This window comes from Mastigoproctus giganteus, chromosome 10 (genome assembly GCF_048544385.1).
Source record: "Mastigoproctus giganteus isolate SK-2022 chromosome 10, ASM4854438v1, whole genome shotgun sequence".
NCBI lineage: Eukaryota > Metazoa > Arthropoda > Arachnida > Uropygi > Thelyphonidae > Mastigoproctus > Mastigoproctus giganteus.
The window spans coordinates 103,902,853-103,918,173 of NC_143584.1; the positions used below are offsets into that span (position 1 = coordinate 103,902,853).

Below are 15,321 nucleotides of genomic sequence, written 5' to 3' on the forward strand. Positions count from 1 at the left end.
ATACCTATTAAAAAATATTGTTCAAGGTTTAGACCTAAATGGTTGTCAAATGAACTAATGAGACTCGTAACAGAGAAGAAAAATGCATGGGATGCATATAAATTATCAAGCGACTCAGAAGCCTATGGCAGATATAAGTTAATCTGTAATCAGGTCACAAAAGAGGTTCCGAGGGCGAAGGCAGATTACGAGAAATCCTTGGCAAAAGATGCTAAGAAAAACAGCAAGGATTTCTTTACTTATATAAACTCTAAAAGGAAGGGGATGAATCTGATTGGTCCACTTGACATCGATGGTTCGACTGTTGATGATACTGCTCAGATAGCACACAAACTGAATGAGTATTTTGCATCTACATTCACACATGAGGAGTTATTAAGGTTTGAAAATGGCAGAAGGTTATCAAATTGTAGCAGGGTGCTTAATGATCTTGTAATAACTCACAGCAAAGTGGAAGAGAAATTGTTGAAGTTAAACGTAAGAAAAGCACCTGGAGTGGATGGGATCTATCCAGTTATATTAAAGGAGGCGGCAAAGCAACTAAGTAAACCCTTAGCCATAATTATGAGAGCATCCTTGGAGTCAGGGGAGGTTCCCACTGACTGGAGATGTGCAAATATATCCCCAATTCACAAAGGGGGATCGAAGGGTGACACGAGTAATTACAGACCAGTTAGTTAACTTCTGTTCCGGGTAAAATAATGAAGTCGCTGGTTAAAGATGCATTGCAGGATCATCTAGACAAGACTGCAGCAATAATTCAGACACAGCATGGGTTTGTTAAGGGAAAGCCTTGTCTGACAAATTTGATAGGATATTATGATGTGGTTACAAAGGAACTGGATGCAAAAAATAATTTTGATATCATATATTTGGATTTCAGGAAAGCTTTTGACACAAATTGGAGCAGAATAGTATTAAGGGTAAGTTGCTACAATAGATAAAAGGACCGTTGAGTGGGAGAAGACAGAGGGTGGTAATCAATAGGTGCTGCTCTTCTTGGACTAATGTTATTAGTGGAGTCCCACAGGGTTCGGTGTTAGGTCCACTGTTGTTTTGTATATTTATCAATGATATTGATGAAGGTATATCAGGCTTAATGTCGAAGTTTGCAGATGATACAACGGTTGGCAGGGTTGTTACTGACAGTAATGGCAGTGTGCTACTGCAACAGGATCTAGATAATTTGGGCAGATGGGCTAAGAAGTGGCAACTGAAGTTTAACCTTGACAAATGCAAAGTACTGCATATGGGTAGAAGTAACCCCAGAGAAACGTACCAACTGTGTGGTGCTACACTAAGGTGGTAGAAAATGAAAAACACCTGGGAGTAATTGTGCAGTCAGATATGAAGTTCTCTGAGCAATGTAGACAGGCTGCCAGGGCAGGTCATGGGGTTTTGTCAATGATATATAGGAATTTTGCTAGAAGGGAAAAGGAGGTGATTATCCCTCTGTATAAGGCAATGGTCAGGCCACGCCTTGAGTACTGCGTACAGGTCTGGAGGCCTCATTTTAGGAAGGATGTAGATTTACTTGAGCGTGTACAGAGAAGGGCAACAAGATTGGTGAGGGGAATGAAGGGATCCTCTTACCAAGAGAGGCTTAAGTTCTGCAAATTGCAGTGGCTGGAGACTAGGCACCTGCGCGGTGATCTGATTGAGGTATACAAGGCCTTGAATGGGTTGAGCACACTGAATTCTGATGGGATCCTTCCACTTGTTCAGATTATGAACCTAAGGGGGCATAAATTCAAATTATGAAAGGACAGATGTAGAATAGATGTGCGGAAATTTGCCTTTAGCCAGCGGGTGGTTTATTGCTGGAACAAACTTCCATCTGTCGTTGTGGAAGTTGATAAGTTGAATAAATTTAAGCAGGAACTGGACAGGCATTTGGAGGGAATGGTGTGATTTTTTTTTTTTTTTTTTTGGCTGATGCTGCATAAGCTCATACATTTGCTTTCTTGCATCAGATGCCACCACTACTACTACTACTACATATACATAGTCCCCCACGCTAGTTTAAGAAAAAAATTTCCCAAGGGACCAAAAAATAATTTGATTAGTAATTCTAAAATAAATATTGTAATGTCAGTGTTGTCGTTTTTTTGTAACATTGCCACATATGTTGGTTTATTCTCTTTATTTATTGAGAAACCATGTTGGCCACATACGTGTGACGCCATTACGGCATACATATGAAGGTCGTTTGTGATTAGTTTATTGCACGTGCAGAGAGCAGTGCAATAAAACTAATTACGATAAAATACACTCTCAAACATCGCAATAAGTTTGTCAGTATTGTTAGAGATTTTGTGAAAACAAGTTCGTTAGCGAATCATATTGTGTTGTGTTTTTCTGCAAGTTTGTATAAGTGTGTTTAAAAAAAAAAAAAAAATCTAAAAAGGAATGGCTAAAAGAAAATTACTAAGATAAGAGGAACTGAGAGAAATTGCTGGAATTTACAATTAAGCAGAGTTAAACTTCTCACAGACACACTGCTGTCAAGTTTTTTTCAGAAATTCAACTTTATCTGTTATGGACAATGTACGGTGTTTGCGCTTTACACCACAAGAGGGACTTCCTTTATGCATTGGAACCATAGCTGGGGCTAAATGTGAGCAGGTTATAATGATAAACGAAAAACAAGTGAGAATGGCTTGCCAGTGTTTACAAGTTCACGCCAACAGCTGAAGCTGCAACCGATGCCACTAAAACAGTAGCGGCAGGTCAGTGCACCCACTGAGTGCGGGTGCACTGACCCTGGAAATTTGAAATTACGTTTGCATAAATTATGTCCAAATTAGCGGTGGAACCGGATTAGCGGTGGCCTGATTAGTGATGGTCGACCTGTATATATATACGGATATATACAAAGAGAGAGAGAATCAGATCTAACAGACAGAAAATTGAGTAGGGGTGCCGCAAAATAAAATAAATTACTTAGGGGTGCCATTATTAAAAAAAGATTGAAAACCACTGGGCTAGAGCTATCTGTTTCTGTTTGCCTAGGCCCAAATGATCTAAAATTACAGCCGCAATCTATGTTAAATTTAGCAGCAATCCTAAATCCAAAGTATCTCTATAATATACCTTTTCTTTGTCTTTTGCTTTCTAACTCTAAATTTTATACCTCAAAATCTATTAGAGTAATCCGAGGGAAATTGAGGTGCTATTGCTTTCCTTACTCTTCCTCCTTTTTGCCTTAATTCATCAAAAGCCTTTCCTTTTCCTTTTCACTAGTATAAAAAAAACTTATATGTAATTTATAGTTGGCACTCACTTTATTTTTGATTCATTCTTTATTTATTTTTGATTCACTGCTATATTTAACATAGATTGCAGCTATAATTTTAAAGCATTTGGACCTAAACAAACTGGCAAATAACAAACAGAAACAGATAGCTGTAGCCAATTATCTTATAGGATAGGATGTATTGAGTGGTGCTAACCCTCATCAACTTCCATTTAATGTATCCTTTTATTGGTAATTTTCTTCATCATTTTATGTCTTTAATTATAGGGTATAACAATGAAGACTAACTTAAGTTATTTAAGTATTTGGCCTTATGCCACAATAGGTATACTTTTACTCCGATTACCTATATTCTATATTCTTATTAAATTGAACAGTATACCAAGAGGCCTTTTGGTTCTCTTGGTATGCTGTTCAATAAATACTGATCACCTGTGTGTGTGTGTGTGTGTGTGTGTGTGTGTGTGTGTGTGTGTGTGTGTGTGTGTGTGTGTGTGTGTGCGCGCGCGCGCGCGCGGGTGCAAAATATAAATATATATTATACACAAACAAATACTACATGTTTTTATAGATTATTATTCCGTGTTCTTAGTAAAACAAGAATGCTACTGCGGATCCACAACAACAATCATGTCAGAAAAGATATGATTGTTGCAGTCCTGGTTAAGTTCCTAGAATGCGTGCAGGCATTGTTAATGATAGATACGTAATTATAGGGTATAACAGTGAAGACTAACTTAGGTTACTTAAGTAGCAACAGCATTCCATACATTGATACATATTTTTCCGTTGTCCGTAAAAACTATTATTATTAGAAATTTTTATCACTATTTTAGAAAATATTTACACTGAAAGTGAGATTCCTCTTCGGGTGAGGCTCCCAGCCATGGCTGGTTTGGCTGTAGCATTAATGCTCCCCTGACTATGAGGTCAACACAGAGGAGTTACATACAAATGATAATTATAAAACCATACACTTAGATTTCAGTAAAATCTGACAATATACCACACGTATAATCATTGTATAAAATGGAATAATGTAGTACTGGGGTAAATTCCTCCTATGGATTAAGGAAAATGGTTGAGTAGTGGGACACAAAGAATAGTTATAAATGGCCACTGTGCTTCATAGACTAATGTGAAGTCTGGGGTACCCAGTCATCAAATTAGTGCATGGGGGGGCATATTAGTTATAGGACTGTTAATGATGGTGTTGTAGGTACAGGTGACCCCCGCTGAGTCCTGGGGTTACATTCTGACCAACATTCGCGCATGCCGATTGCATGTCCGGCAGGTTACTGTTGTTATGGAAAAACAGGGGTTAGGTTCTGAAACTTATGTAGGAAATTAAAACCATAATCTGTGTTACAAATGGTATAGTTTATTTTTATAAGAAATTAACAATTTCACTTTATAATTTAAAATGTATTCCAACTAAAAACATCATAAAATACACAGAAGTAATATTTTTTCATGCTAATTTTTGATGGAATGGGGGTTTCAAAAATTAAAGTTGAGACTGACTTCCTCCATAATTTCTCATCTCTTGTTTCATAGATCCAACGAGTTTGTGCCCCTAACGTAAATGTAAAGGGCTGCTATGTTAAAAGAAAACACGATGAAAGAAAACTAAACCCCAAAAAATCAAAACTAAATTATGGAAACAACAGAGACTTAATCAGATATAAGCTTCCATTATGGAATCGAAATGTATACCTATCTAAATTTAAAATAAAATTGCATGCAGGAAAAAGTAGTAAAACAATGAAATAGAACTTTTAATTGACCATGACTTACCAATACATGAAGAAACATTCAATTGTTGAAACTGCTAGCAGAAGGTGCTTTTGGAGTTGAAGTTTACTTACTTACAAAATCTGTAATTTTTGTCTCTTGCTGTTTTGTCATGATATTTCTCATGTCAACATAAAAAACTATAATACTGTTGATGCCTCTCTTAATTTTCATACTCCTATGAAAGTCGGGATCTTCCTGCATAATCTTCTCCTTCAGGAACTCTGCTGCTTTTAGAATCTCTGACATACCCTTGTTTGTTAGTTAAGGTTTCTTCTGCTCTTCATTTTCTTCTTCTTTGTAAATATCTTTATTGGAGTCCAGGGTTCTTCTAACTCCTCAGTTTTTAATTCCTCCTGATGGGAATGAATATGTTCTAAATTTCTTCCTGCCCTATATCACTAAATCCCTCATCTCCAATAATGTTTGAAAGTTTAATAATTTTCTCAACTTCTGTCTGAATAATATTGAGGTCTTGTGAGTCACTTCCTGTTTCAGGGAGTAGCTTCTTACAACAGTTCTTCAATGCTGACTTCTTCATTTCAGTTCATGACTGTTTGATTATTTCAATACAATTATTTCAATTATTTCAAAATGTTAGTATTGTGAATTCAACCCAACATTGATGCACATTTTTATCTGGAAATTTTTCAATTTTATCAACAAGATTTGCCAAGTTTCTCCTTATATTTAAAAGTCGAAATGATCCCTTGCCGAAGGGCTGTAAAATTGATGTTGTTTTCAGAGGAAGAAACACAAGTTTTATATTTGGAATGCAAACAAGAAGTGATACTGGGTAACTTGGAGCACTGTCTAAGATAAGGAGCACCTTGAATGATAAATCCTTATTTTTCAGATATCCTTAAACTTCAGGTACAAAACAATGCTCTAACAATTTGATCACCAGTAAACAGGAAGAGAGGATTTATTTTTGCCTTTCAAAGCCCTTGGGTTTTCTGAATGATACACTAATAAAGGCTTGCATTTATAATCAACAGAATGCATTACTACAAATCATCATCAGCCATTTTCAATCCACTGCAGGATGAAGGCCTTTCCAGTTCCTTCTGTTTTGAGCATGGGCCACCCACAAATTCATGGATTTCATCTATCCATCTCCGCCTTTGTCTTCCAGGTTTTCTTCTAGCTCCTCTTGGGTACCATTCTGTTATTTTCTTAGTCCATCTGTCATCATGTCTTCGAGCTGTGTCCTGCCCAAGACCATTTTAGTTCTTTAGTTTTGATAAGAATGTCCTTTACTTGAGTTTGCTGCCTAATCCATGTGTTCTTCTTCTTATCTAACAGTCTGATTCCCAATATAATTTGTTCCATTCTTCGCTGTGTAGTTCTCAGCTTCTCTTCCATTCTTTTGGTGAGTGCCCAAGTTTCACTTCCATAAGTCGTGGTGGGGAGTATACATTGGTTGATTATTTTACATTTCAGACAAACTGGGATATTGCTCTTCAGTATGTGACTATATTTCTTGAATGCTATCCATCCAAAATTTATTCTTCTCTTGACTTCTAACCATTTATCATTATTACAGCTAACAACTTGTCCCAGGTAAGTATATGACTCCACCTTTTCAATTACTGCTCCTTCAATCAATATTTCCCTTTCTGTGGCATACTTGTTCATCATTACTTTTGTTTTAGCCATATTCATCTTTAGTCCAAAATCCTCACTAACTGTGCATAACTGATTAAGATTTTTCTCTAATTCTTTGGGATCATGGCTTATGATCACAATGTCATCTCCAAATCGTAAATGGTTTAGGTACTCTCCATTCACATTGACTCCTTTCTGCGACCAGTCTAATCTTCTGAAAGCTTCCTCAAGGGCAGCAGTAAATAGCTTAGGAGATATTGTCTCCTTGTCGAACTCCTTTCTCGATTTTAAATTTCCTACTGTCTTTGTCTAGTCTAATTTAACCCCGGGGCTCACATCTGGTGAGTATGGGCTTGGCAAACCCATACTGATGATATCCAGTCAGGGTCCTGAGCTGGATATCATCAGTCTTCTCTTTCTTGGTGATTCCTTTGTACTTCTCTCTCTCCCTCTCTCTCTCTCTCTCTCCTTTCTTTCTCAGGGGGTAACTCGGGATTTTTCTTTTTTTTTTTTTTTGGCTGGTGCAGCATAAGTTTCAGACTTCCTTGTACCATATGGCTAATAATAGTAATAATAAAGGAGGTAACATTCTCATATATTTTTCTTCAAAATCATAATATGTGGGGCATCTATGCCATGTCTTTCCAGTGCCCGAAACATTGCCTTATGTTGTATGGAGTCAAATGCCTTTTCATAATCCACAAATGCCAGGCATAACGGTGTTTTATATTCATTTGCTTTCTCCATTAGCTGTGATATTACGTGAAGGTGATCCATAGTTGAGAATCCTGCCCTAAAGCCAGCTTGCTCTTTCGGTTGATTCTCATCAAGTATTCTTTCTAATCTGTTAGTAATGCCCCTTGTGAACAACTTGTAGATGTGGGATAACAAGCTAATTGGTCAATAATTTCCAATTTCTGATTTATCTCCTTTCTTATGCAGCAAAACTATGACTGCATTATTCCACTGCTTAGGCGTCCTGCCTTTTCTTATGCACTTTGTGAAGAGCCTTGCCAGTTTTTGTGTTATGTCTCTTCCTCCCAATTTTAACAACTCTACAGTAACTTCATCTTCCCCCCAGGGCTTTCTGATTCTTCATTTTCTTCAATGAATGTCCTACCTCATCAGGAAGAATATTGGGTATGTCGTATGTGTTGCTAATTTGCAATACATCTTGCCCACTGCTGGTATCATTCCCTTGCTCCTTGTATAATTCTCTATAGCAGTCTTCTGCTATTTGAATTATACCCTCTCTGCTGTTTATAAGTACACCATTGCTATTCTTCAGTTTCAGTATCATTTGTCTTTCTGTATTACTGCTCATGGCTGCTGATTTAAATCCTTTGTTTTCCTTTAATGCTTGTTCTACTTTTCTTGTGTTAAATCTTCTTATCTCCTCTCTGAGTCTCTTTCTAATGGCTTTGCATAACTCAGTATACTCAATTTTTTTCCTTGTCAGTGTTTATCTTGCTCTTCATTTTTTGCCTTCAGTTCATCATAACAAGTGTTTCTTGACTAATTTTTTCTTTGGATTTCTTTTTCCCTATAGGTTTCTTGGGATTTATCACTTTCAGAAAGTTGTTGTTGTTGTTCTGGAGGCTTAATGGCACATAAGCTGCTAAGGCTATAATGTGCCTAACAGAAAGTTGTAATATTCCTCGTCGATATCTTGGTCCTGAGCAGTCTGCAGAAGCTCAAACTTGTTCTTAAGTTCCGGTACATACTGCTTTTTCTCCTCTTCTGTTATCTCAACGATCTTTGTATTATTTATTCGAGTCAGTTTTTTCCTTTCCTTTCCTATATCTATATCAAGTGTACATCTTACCATTCTGTGATCACTTCCAACATTTACCTTATTCGGGACGGTAACATCATTCACAATATATCTTCTGTTAGTGAGGATGAAGTCGATTTCATTAGTTGTTAATCCGTTTGGACTCTTCCATGTCCACTTTCTGTTCACCCTTTTCTTGAAAAAAGGGTTTATCACTGACAATCCTTGAGATTCTGCAAATTCCACAAGTCTTTGACCTCTTTCATTTCTTTCACCAATTCCAAAAATTTCTATAGTTTCCCTTTCTGCGCTGTTTTATCTTTTTCCAACCTTAGCATTGAAGTCTCCCATAATAATAGTGTAGTGGGTTTTCTGCTCATCTAGAAGACTCAATTTCGGTGCACATTTCTTCAACCTCTTCATCATCATGGCTCGATGTTGGTGCATAAATCATTATAACCTTTAGCTTATACCCCTTAGAAATCTTGAGTATTAGTCTTGACACCCTTGGTGATGTACTCTTGAATTCCAAAATGTTGTTTTTTAAATCTTTATGGACCAGAAACCGAACTCCACCTTCATTCCTTTAACTGTTTCATTGGTGTACAGCAGATTTCCACTTGATAAACTTATAAGTGATTCATTTCTTCTTCTTGTTTCAGCCAAACCGGTGATATTCCAATTCACATTTTCTAATTCCTTTTCCAGTTCTGATATCTTGTCTTCACCGATGAGCAATCTTACGTTGTAACAGGCCAAGTTCAGTTTCCGTGCATGGCAGCCTGGTCGTACCCAGAGATTCTTAGCACCCTCTGCTTCCACTCTGATCCTCTCGCTGCCATAAGAGGGGGAGTGAAAGCCGCTGGGGACTGAGGGCCCATTTGTTTTGACATGCTGTCATATGCTGGAGGGAATTGGTCTTTTCCTCTTCACGCTGACCAGGCATCTTGAAGAGAACCACTCTATACGTTCGTTGCTACCTGAGTGATGTAACAGGGCTTACCATCGAGAAGGTGTGCACGAGTGGATTTTAGGGAGGCAGGCCAACCGGACTTCTCCTAAATCTTCTGTAATAGAAAGATATTGGATCCATCAGTGTTTTAGACTGAGTGTCTGATAACACACAGGATTACTATAAAACATTACTACAAAAAGGATTCTGTCCTTTGACACTTTGAATACAGGTGCAACTCGTTCTTCTTTAGATAAATATGTCCTGTCAAGCAATTTTTGTCCAATAGAGTCCAGTTTCATCACAGTTAAATATCTGATCTGCCATGTATCCTCCCTCTTCTATTATATTTTTCAATTCCGGTAAAATATTTTCCACTGCCTCTACATCGGCAGAAGCAATCTCACCAACAACTTTAATATTGTGCAGATTTGCTCTTTTTTGTATCTATCGAACCATTCCCCTGGATGCACTGAAACTTGATTCACTGCACTAGCAGAGTGACACTATGTGATGATAAATAAGTTGGGCCTTGCACCTGATCACATTAAGAACTGAGAGGTACATTTCTATATCTTTGATCTTCGATCCAAACATTCAATAACTGTTCCATTTTTTCAATAAGCGTATCACGTCGACTAACAAAAGTGGATTTCGTACTTGCAGTTTGTTGCCAACCTAATGCTTACTTTAATTTTGCCCTCACACTTTCACACTTTAATTGTTTGTATCGATGATTTACTGCACTCATATTCTTTAGCTAAAGATGAATACATTCTTCCTCGCTCTATTTTCCCCAAAATAATAATTTTTCCATGCAATAACAAAATTTTTCTGGATTTTTGCTTCCTGGAATCACTTGCAGATGTAGAGGCAAGCTTTGAAGCCATTATATTAGGATTACTATTGAAATAAAATATAAATTCACTCAATGACAAAACACACAAAAAATGAAGTCGCTTTTCACTCAACTCGGGAACTCACACTGACATTGTCACTAGCAAAGACAAGCCGACTAGAGTCATTCAAGTATTAAGTCACGCTGTTTCTCAGAATTGCTGAGTTGAAAGATACATAACGAAAAATATATTGTGATAAAAAAGTAGTACAATGTAGAAAGGCTACATTTTGACTGATCGCAAAACTGCAAAGTGCCACAAAACAACTCTCTCTGATAACAGAGTCGCTTAGAATGAAATCGATGACACTATAAATTCAATCGCACTAAAGTGCAGCCATCGTGCAGCACGACCCATGTCGCATGGATTTCTACCGCATAAGTGCGAATCTGTGTATGGTAAAGCTGTGCTTGTTGGGGGTCACCTGTATTTCAATTCTAATGTCTAAGTCTGCCGATGGTAAAAAGATGGGCACAGTGTTTAATCACAGTAAGCAGACTACACTACTCCAATAAGCTGTGATCCATGGATGTCAAACTCTGCCCGCTCTGATGACTCATCTGAGACTACACACTGGGAAGATACAATCAACTGGATTCTGGATGAACTAATGTATCAGGACAACACCAACTCTGACACTGGCACCCACAAGAAGACTGCAGCACAAAATTCCAGCTTCCAGCCAGACATTATGGAGGAACCATTCACAGAAGAGGAAGTCAATGCAGCAATTAAAAAAATTAAAAAAAGGTATAGCTTCTGGTCTGGATTTTATTGAAGATGAGACTGTGCAACGTCTCTGGGCCATAGCTCCAATGATACTCTTCAACACCTTTCTGAGTGAGGGCAACTTTCCATCACATTGGAAGCATGCTAACCTGAGGTTCTTACCTAAGGATCCCACAGGTACCTCCAAGGCATACCGCCCGATTGCGCTGCTTCCCATTCTCGGCAAGGTTTTTGAGAGACTGCTGCTCTCCCGTTTCCAACCCCGATATGAAGCCAATGGTTTGGCATTCTCGCTTCAATTTGGATTCAAACAAGGGTGCTCCACAATTAATGCTCTATCTAAAAACCTCAAAGTGGCAGAACAGTCAGATGCAACTTATGTATTGGCAATCTTCATTGACTTAAAAGGAGCTTTTGACACAGTGTGGTGGCCAGAATCTCTAACTGTACCTGGAATTTCTACCACTGCCTCAAAAGCTACTTTTGAGGCAGTGGTAGATCACTGTATCACCCAACATCTAACCTAAGGCTGTCCCCAGGGCTCCATCCTGGGACCAGCTGTCTGGAATATGATACTCTATGATTGGCTCCTGAGGGACCACCCACACACTACTCAGCTTTCTTATGCCGACATGGTTATCATCGTCGAGGGCCCACCCGCACCATCACAGAAACCCAGGCTGCAGTTGTTCTCTCTGCTCTGTCTGTATGGGCCATGGAAAATAAACTGTCTCCACTGAGAAGAGCAAAACCCTCCTATTGAAAGGCAAACTGGACTTCTCCAGACCTCTTACCATACGTTTTAATAGCCGCCCACTGAAAAACTACCGATCAGTGAAGTACTAGGAGTAATTTTGGACGACAGGAGAACTTTCATCCCTATATCCAAGCTACCAAAGAAAAGATAAATTACATTACTATGTTAGCATGCATTACCTGCAAGGACTGGGGTCTTAAAGGACCAACTCAACCTTCTATATTCAGCAGTATTCGTACCAATTGTCACATATGAAGGTGCAATATGGTACCACCGAATGACTATAGTGCATGCACAACGTCAAATTCAGCAAATTCAACGACTTATGTTACTACAAATTACCTGCGCACATAGAACAACTGCACCTTATAGGTACTAACCGGCTGCCTCCCCTTGAACCTCCACACCGCCTTTATCGGACTTGCTCATGCCATTAAGAAGAATAAGGAAGCAGAATTTCTCACTATTCAAATCCCTATCAATACCGATATCAAACAGGAACATAAACACGTGTGGCTAGAATTGATAAACCTATGGAAAACCCGCTGGAATAACTCCACAACTGGTGCAACTACTAAGCTTTTCCTTCCTGAGGTAACCTACATCAACAAACAACGTTCCACTTGGTTCTTCCCTAATGTCTATGCTTCCCTCCTATTAACTGGCCACAGGTCCTTCAAGAGATGCCTTCTAGAGTTCGGCCTAGTCGAGGATGCAGTCTGTACCTGCGGAGAACCTGAAGACTGCGACCACGTGATGCACTCGTGCAATGTATACTTAGACCTAAGAACCCAACTACTCCTAGACCTCCACACTACATCACTTTGGCCAGAAACCTGGAATCTAACGATGCATTCCGTGCACTGACCAGTTATGCCAACGAGGTCTTTCGTCGTCACTGGTATCACCTGCAACTCCCTAACACTACTCCTTGATAACCTCCTCCACACAACAACTGATACCAGCACTGGAAACTTCAAGTCATGAAACTGCAAATTGCAGCCAGCCCTGTCGACACCGCTCCGTGATTCTCTACTGTGACGATCCCGGACTCTTTAATTTGAACTTTACCTGTTCTCTTCTCCCTACCCACAGTCCCTCTCCAGGACTCCCACAACTGCACCTAGCACTCTTCCTACTCCTTTTCACCTGGGAGGGGGATGCCTATGCTCAGCCATCCCCCGCTGTCTTTCCTGTCTCCCACTTTCCTGTCTCTTATCTGCTCTTTCCTTGGCCCTCCCCACTCTCGCTCCTGCAGGAGTGTGGACAGCCCGTCAGATGTCTTTTAACTCCCTGGTCCGGCTCTTCATGCCAGTGGATGGATGCTGGGAGGCTCCTTCCTGGTGATCACACCTCCCAGTAAGGAAGAGGCCAGTCAAACAACACAACACACTACTCACACAACCCACACTGACTGGCTTTGCAATGTTAACAGAGTACTTAACGAGGATTTGTGGGAAACCACGGGAACTGCATAAAAATAACACTATGTCCACTATACACTACTCCAATGAGAAGCGATAAAACAGATGGGCTGGAAAGTGGCATTAGAAGTTTAATATTAATACATGGTTCTACATTTGGATAGCAATAATCTTAAAAGCATCAAACTTACTACAGTAGACTGTCGAAATAACAGCGCCTGCAAAATAACAGAACATTGAGATCGGATGTATACATACAGCGCAGATGTCTTGCAGTGGCGAAAAAAAGAACACGGCAAGTCGTGATTACTGTATTTGTTTACATTCGCCATTTTCAAAATGAATTCTGTACGGATATCACAGAGTATACCACTGTTTTATGTTTATTTTAAATTAAAAACCCCTCACTATGACTCCTAAAGTTAATAAATCTCATATAGAGAAGAAAAGAAGAATAATATTAAAGCTTAGTGACAAACTTTATATAATCCAAGCTATTACATTAGGGTCACCTGAAACATTAATTCGTATACCCCATGTGTATTGTGTCTGTAAATTCCGTGTGTTCTCTGCTCGATTTGCCTGTTTTGCTGTTCCTGGCATCATTGATGGTATTCGAACCTGAGCCTTTCCACTCGGTGTGGGGAGGATGGTGACGATACCACTGTGCTACCTGCACAGGCTAAACTTGATATAATAAAGAAAATAGAATGGAGCATAAACAGGAGTGTATTAATGGCAGAATATAACATTGGATCGTCGATTTGTTTATGTTTTTTTTATGTGCAGTTAATAAAATTGCAGTCTTAATTTCTCAATTTCTTATTTTCCCTTATTATTTCTACATTAAATATATTAAAAATAAAACTTTCTAGATAACGGAAAAATCGAAATAATGGCACCTTGAATCCCCAAAGGTACCGTTATTTCGAAAGTCTACTGTACTACCACCGCCAACACTACTAATACAAGCTCCAGCAAAAATCTTTACTTTCAGAAGCATGCAGTCAGACAAGTCCCATCAGGTCCCACACACACATACCACAACGATATCCTATCGTGCACAATCTACTATGGAAGAAAATGGGGAAGCACAGCCATTTTCGCTAGGTAAAAGTCCAAGTAGTGAGGGGAAAATGCACACACAATACACCAGACAAAAAACCTATTACACCCAGCCAAACACAGCATGCTGAGCACAACATACTTAGTATAGGGGAAGTGAAGGGAAGAAAGAGAGAGATTGCCATATACAGGTGACCCCCGCTTAATGCTGATAATTCGTTTCAGAAAAACAGAGCGCTAAGTGAATCCACGCTAAGCGAGCACCATATTCCCATAAGGTAACATATGTATTTGTGAGTTGCAGTCGGTGCCACAGGATATTTCCTAATCAATAATAAACAGTAGCGAAAAGATGCACAAATGTCGGTCAAAGTATTTAATATTCAAATATGTGTACATATAAAATATTCTGCATTACATATGTATATAATTATGTGGTAACTACTCATGTATCAAAATTAAACTTAAAATTCCAATTAAAATCATGAATTTAATTGATGAATTTAATCATGAAAAATGTGTCGATTTTGGGTTGTACTTTGGCCCTCTTCCTGGTAAATTAAAAGTGGTTTTAATTTTAAATCCCCTGCAGCGTTACCACCCAACAATAAAGTCAACCAATCCTTTGCCACTTTGAAACCCGGCATGTTTTTCCTTCTTTCGATACAAAACTTCTTTTAGGCATTCGTTTCCAAAAAAGTCCTGCTTCATCTATGTTAAAAACTTGTTTAGAAATATAACACATAATACCTCTCTTCAATAATTTTAACAAGTTCTTTTTTGAAAGTTTTGGTTCCTTGATCTGCACTCTGGGGCTTCTCCCTGGATTTTAAGTCTATTCAAGCAGCCCTAACTAGTTTTAAATGGTTCCACATTTTTTTTAGGTGAGTTTTCTTCAGATCATCATTTGGCTACTCTCTCTCTCTCTCTCTCTCTCTCTCTTTATAATATTAAACTTAACTGAATTCTGCATTGGATATTATCTTCAACAAAATTAGTTAAAGTCTCTCCAATCCTAATAGTCGACCTAGCCTTAGTTGCTTGCAGTAGAACAGCTGTCTTT

General features: G+C 38.6%; 1 protein-coding gene across 2 annotated transcripts in view; it reads right to left on the reverse strand.

Annotated features, from left to right (window-relative positions):
* nes (lysophosphatidylcholine acyltransferase 3 protein nessy) overlaps positions 1–15,321 on the reverse strand; it is a 546,012-nt gene that overhangs the window by 478,714 nt on the left and 51,977 nt on the right. The window contains exon 1 of one of the 2 annotated variants that reach the window (XM_090382309.1): positions 4,104–4,194. The exons of the other annotated variant lie outside the window; for it this stretch is intronic. Coding sequence (XP_090238435.1) covers positions 4,104–4,164 — 61 coding nt within the window. The 5' untranslated portion in view covers positions 4,165–4,194. Of the gene's footprint in view, positions 1–4,103; positions 4,195–15,321 lie in introns of those variants that run through there. 2 annotated transcript variants of the gene reach the window in all.